Source organism: Telopea speciosissima, chromosome 11 (genome assembly GCF_018873765.1).
Source record: "Telopea speciosissima isolate NSW1024214 ecotype Mountain lineage chromosome 11, Tspe_v1, whole genome shotgun sequence".
Taxonomy (NCBI): domain Eukaryota; kingdom Viridiplantae; phylum Streptophyta; class Magnoliopsida; order Proteales; family Proteaceae; genus Telopea; species Telopea speciosissima.
The window spans coordinates 4,657,443-4,663,442 of record NC_057926.1 but is presented as its reverse complement, the minus strand read 5'-3'; the positions used below and the strand labels follow the sequence as shown (position 1 = coordinate 4,663,442).

Genomic DNA, 6,000 nt, shown 5'->3' with positions numbered 1-6,000 from the left:
TGTTTGATTTGATTTTTGCACCAATGAAATAGAAATTGAACTACCAAATGGATGTCGATCTTATTCTTGAAATAATTCAGATTAATACAACCAAACAATTTCAATTTCTTGACCAAAAATATATTTGTTGACCATTTCATGAAAGTCAATCCGAAATTGAAATAAAAATCATACTAAATCAGGTTGTACTTGAGAAGGTAAAGCAACAAATTCAAATTATTCACCAGTTTAATTCCTCGTAGCACAATTAAACAATCCATGCCATGAAAGTGAACTACCCCTTTCCAATCAGTCAAGTGCATGCCATCTCACTCTGTCTCCATTCTTTTTATTTTCCCCACATATCAAGAGAACAAGTAGTGAATATTCTCTGAGTGATTCTCACGTCAACTGATTCAGAAACTATATATATATGGGTCATTGGATTTTAATTCTCACTAAGTTGGAGGCTTCGAACTGTGGCTGCAAAATTGGCAAAGATGGAGAATTGGGGAACTCATGCAATTGTTCTTGTGGGTTTTTTCTTGAGTTCGGCTCTGCTTTGCAATGGAGGAGTCACTAGTAGTTATGTAAAGGTTATTTACCCATCCGTTGATATGCCACTTAACAGTGATGTTTTTAGTGTGCCCCCAGGTTACAATGCACCACAGCAGGTTCTCTCTCTCTCTCTCTCCTCTTCTCTTTCCTTGTGTTGGTGTGTAGCCATCAGTAATTTCTTAATAAATTTACTGACATAAGTTTTTTTTTTTTTTTTTTAAAAAAAAAAAAAAAAAGAAAAAGAAAATATGCTATTCAATTTGTGGAATTTTGACCTTTAGCTTTATCTAGGGAATTCTTTGGAAGGCCACATGTCAAATTATTTTGTCTCATTTGATTTTTTTCAAGGTTTTGGGAATTTATATACAGAAAAAAGTTCTCCTACATCGTGGGTGAAGGAAAAGTACACCCATCTAGGGTCATAAATGCTCTCCAATTCTTAAAAGCATTAGGGAGATCATTTTGGTTAGGCACCCAATTAGGTGGGCATCATGTGAAAAATTTAGGCCAATCTAATCTGTTCATGTAGTATAATTATTTGAAAATTACTTTGAGAACCAAGGGAAGAAAACCAGGTTTTCTGACTCGACTCGTCTTTCAGAAAAACCTAGTGACTCAGCCTTGTAAAACCCGGTCAAGACGAGTCATTTTTTTCTTATTTTTTTGATGTAATAAATATGTATAAATTATTAAAAAAAATAGAAAAAATATAGGAAAAAAAAGGGATTTGCATATCAATGCATTTTGAGTTTATACCACGAGTTGATGGTTTCTTATTGTCTTAGAATATGGATTTACTATATAGTTTACTCAACTCAGTTCTAAGTGAATCAGCTTTATTTATTTATTTATTTTAAAACGACTAAACTCGTCAATTTTGTCATGACTCGTCTGAAAATACTGAGTCTCATTTGACTCAGACGATTTATGACTGAACCTCGTCCTTTTTTTACCATAAACTAGTCTACACGACTCTTGACCAGGATTTCTAAAATTTTGACTCAACTCGGGCAACTCAGCCCAGTCAAAATCTTTTTTTTCGAACTTCAGGGAACTTGGCTCAAAAGGTCTGTTGGGAGTTAAAGAAAATAAAAAATAAAAAATAAAAAAGAGAAAATTTTGGAAGGATAGATATGGAGAATAATTCAAGCTGTCAAACAATATTTCCTTTCGTTAATGTTATGCGTTTTACTTTTTCTAACTTAATTGTGATGCTTGTTTTTACTAGGTCCATATAACTCAAGGAGACCTTGTAGGGCAAAGTATGATTGTGTCTTGGGTCACCGCAGATGAACCAGGCTCCAGCACTGTTCTTTACTGGGCTGAGAACAGTACGATGAAATACAGCGCAGAGGGCTTCTACTTGACCTACAAGTACTACAACTATTCTTCAGGCTTTATCCATCATTGCACCATCAATAACTTGGAGGTGATCAATGCATCCCTGTGTCTAGCAATTATCCTAGCTAGCTACAAGTGAGAAATTAGAGTGAATCTAATAAGAACTAAACTCTTCTTTTGCTCGATCTTTGCTTTCATTTATGCAGTATAACACGACATACTACTACGAGGTCGGGGTCGGAAACACCACACGACAATTTTCGTTTATAACTCCTCCACCAGTTGGCCTTGATGTTCCTTATACATTTGGTCTCATAGGTAACTCTTTCATGATCACTTGCTTGAACAATTCCACTAATTTACAAACTTTCTTTCATGAGGATCTCACAGTCTAGTACATGATTTGCAGCGGATCTTGGTCAGACTTTGAATTCAAATACCACACTCACTCATTACCAAATGAACCCTTTGAAAGGGCAAACAGTGTTGTATGTTGGTGACTTCTCTTATGCAGATAACTATCCATTTCATGACAACACTAGGTGGGATACATGGGGCAGATTCATAGAAAGAAGTGCTGCTTATCAACCTTGGATATGGACAGTAGGAAACCATGAGATTGACTTGGATATTCAATATGTAAGCACTCAAAACATATCCAAACCCTAATATACAACTAGAAATTAATTCTAACATTTTGATACTTTAGGCTCATTTTATTCATATACATTGATTTTTATTTCTAAGGATACAGAGAATATATGTATAAGCTAACAATGGTGATTTCATTTGTAGGGTGAAACTGTGCCTTACAAGCCCTTTACAAACCGATTTCAGACGCCATATAATTCTTCAAGTAGTATTTCACCATTTTGGTACTCAATCAAGCGAGCTTCTGCATATATCATCGTTATTGCTTCATATTCAGCATTTGGTAAGGTTGGAGAGTCTGTTAATTTGTTTAACTAAAATGTACAATATTCTACATTCTAAATGGTCGATTACGATTCCTAAGCATCATAGCAGTTACAGGGTTGACTGTAATTTTTCTAATTTACAAATACAACTTAATCTTATACATCTAAATGCGATCTCGATCAAAAATCATATTAGAAGTAACAATTGGGTTATATTGATTTAAATAGAAAAGATTTATTTCATGATAAAACCTATTTATCTTCTGTTTCCAGGAAAGTACAGTCCTCAATACACTTGGCTTCTAAATGAACTACCCAAAGTAAATAGGACTGAGACACCATGGTTGATCGTCCTTGTGCATTCACCATTTTATAACAGCTACCTCTTCAATATAGAAGGAGAACCTATGAGAGTAGTATTTGAACCATTTTTCGTACAATACAAAGTTGACGTCGTATTTGCTGGCCATGTTCATGCATATGAAAGATTTGTAAGTTACTGTCCTTCCTCTTTACATTAATTTGTTTCAGCATGTCTATTTTGTATTGAAAGTAAGATCTTAAAATTTGTAGTAGATCAGGCTAATAATGTTTGCTAAGAATAGTGCATCTTTTTATGTGTCCTAAGTGTTGGGGATGGAAGAATTCCAAATCAAAATTTAGCCATGGGACGTAATCCTCTGATGCATAGGTATTCGAAATAAACAAAGAAGGGTTTAGAATTACTCCTTAGTGTTACAAGCACAACACCACTTAAGGATTTCAGCACTTTTGTAGGTGTCTCCACTCAATATTCTGGGTCTCCCTTCTTCGGCAATGTAGATTAGGTTTCAAAACACAAGTCGTAGGAAAAGAAGAAAAAGAGAGATTCAAAACGCAAATTTCTTTGATCGATACCTTTCTCCTTCTCCTTAGCATCAATATATAGATGAGGGAACCCTAATCATGAGTGAGATCTACAAGCGAAGCGAAGGGATCCTATCAGGTGATCCTGCTAGGGTTGTTGCATTCTCCTTTTTATTTACCAAAAACTACAGCAACTTAAGTAATAAGTAAATTATTTACTTATTACACTACCCTAAACGGGTGGTAAAACAAAAGTCACAAATTGATAAAAGTATTTACCTCTTATTCTCTCGACTTAACAATATCATTCGACAGGTCAATGGACATAGAATACTAACACCATCTATAAACCTAATCTGTCAGAAACATGCAATTAGGGGATCTCGACCGTGGATTAGACATATAAAATTCATAATATATTTTTAAATATAATTATTTAGTTGATAATAATAATAAGATCATTTATAAACACTTTACAAAATTGCTACTAAGCTTAGAATTTAGTCTCCAATCACACTCAATAATTCCCACTTGATATTCTCCTTATACAGAAAATGGATTCCATAGTGAGAATCTCTCCCATTTACAGATGAACAATGTGAATATAATACACCAATAACTAGCCAATATTGGCATTAACCTCTTGTACACTAAAACGTATAAGGTCTAGCTACAGTGGTGAGGACTTCTCAAGTTTGGAGACTAGAGTACCAATGATAAGAGTTTTGTGGCTAAATAACAACAGACAACATTTCATGCAAGATACCTCATAATTATCCACTTTAATATACAATGTAACAACCATATAAACTGAATGCCTAGTCTTGTCCCTAGTTGTGAACAATTTAAGGTCTAACCTTAGATCATATGCAATCACACAAACATTAATACTAAGAAGGAGTAAATTTTAAACTATTCAAATTGGGTTTGATGGACACACATATCCAACACAAAATTGTACAAAGTCATAAATAAAATTTAAACTTGTTTGTCACCGCTACTATAGAAATAGAGGCTCCATGATTGAAGTATCAGAATTTGAAAACATACTTCTTACATTTGCAATGTCTTTTCTAATGTTTTCATTCTTTAAGATACCTTAGGTAGTCATAGCTCAAGCTTAAATTAGGAAAGAAATAAAAAAAACAAGAAAAGAAAAAAAATACTCCAATTGTGAAATCTAACAAAATGTATTAAGAAAATTAGTGGCTGTTAGAATAAGCTCTTGTGCAATACTTCAACTTTGCTACAACCTCATACTTTGTAAGGGAAAGAAAATATCTTGGTATCAGACTCGCTTTTTTTTAACAGTGGTGAATATTTATTACAGGAACGAGTATCAAACATTGCATACAACATTACAAATGGCCTATGCACACCTATAAGCAATCCAAATGCACCTGTATACATAACAATTGGTGATGGAGGAAATATAGAAGGCCTATCAGCGTAAGAATAACTTGTTTAAAATAGGCATTATGGTTTACGTTTGCTTTATTCTTTTTATTCTAGAGCTTCATTGTTTTCCTGGTATATAAAACATTAAAATTTGTTTCTAATTCCTTCAAATTGTGCAGTATGGGATATCCGCAGCCATTTTATTCTGTGTTTCGTGAAATGAGTTATGGTCATGGCATTTTTTCTATTAAGAACCGGACCCATGCTTTCTTTGCATGGAATCGAAATCAAGATGGTTATGCTGTAGAAGCAGATTCATTATGGTTCCACAACAGATACTGGTATCCAGTGAATGAAACCACCACTCCAGTGTGATTGTAAACGAGTCTTCTTCACTTTGTTTCTAAAGAATAAGTATCAGTCACTAGTTATATGTGATCGATATTTTCCCTTTTTGCTACCCCATGTCTACTTTAAATATAATTGAGCATTCCCTTCTATTCATGGAATAGATAAATTCCAAGGTGTCTCTTCACATGTCAAGTTTCAGTTCAAATGGAGTTGCCCAAGACTATGTATGTTTCACCATGAAAAATTTTACTAAATTGTTGAAACTAATAAAAATAGTTTAGAGATACAAGAGGAAAATCAGCATCCATGTCAAAACTTGGGATGTTGTATTACTAAATTTTGATGGCATCATGATTTATGGTACTCTTGACACCCATAGGAGGCTCCACCCACATCATATTTCTGGATTATTTCTCTTGGTCATGTTTAAACATTCTTATTCATCATGTCCACCCAAACTATACCAAATAGAAAAAATATAAATTATTTTATAATGAATATTTCCCTAAAATGTTTTATAGAGAAACAAACGCAGCTCAAATGGCAAAATAAAATTTGAAGACCGATGAACAAATGTAATTTTTATAAGAAGAAATGGATAGTTGAAAAT

The 6,000-nt window shown here is 33.7% G+C and overlaps 2 protein-coding genes across 2 annotated transcripts in view; both read left to right on the top strand.

The window, feature by feature from the left end:
- Positions 1 to 464: 464 nt before the first annotated feature.
- The window catches only part of LOC122646536 (purple acid phosphatase-like), a 47,797-nt gene continuing 42,261 nt past the window's right edge, over positions 465 to 6,000 (top strand). Inside the window, exon 1 of the mRNA XM_043840106.1 lies at positions 465 to 653. Coding sequence (XP_043696041.1) covers positions 480 to 653 — 174 coding nt within the window. The 5' untranslated portion in view covers positions 465 to 479. The remainder of the gene's footprint in view (positions 654 to 6,000) is intronic.
- LOC122646539 (purple acid phosphatase-like) lies at positions 2,079 to 5,507 on the top strand. The gene is made up of 6 exons (XM_043840110.1): positions 2,079 to 2,196; positions 2,288 to 2,517; positions 2,674 to 2,812; positions 3,069 to 3,286; positions 4,972 to 5,090; positions 5,219 to 5,507. Exons 1-6 carry the CDS (start codon positions 2,079 to 2,081, stop codon positions 5,412 to 5,414), a joined length of 1,020 nt encoding a protein of 339 aa, XP_043696045.1. The 3' UTR covers positions 5,415 to 5,507.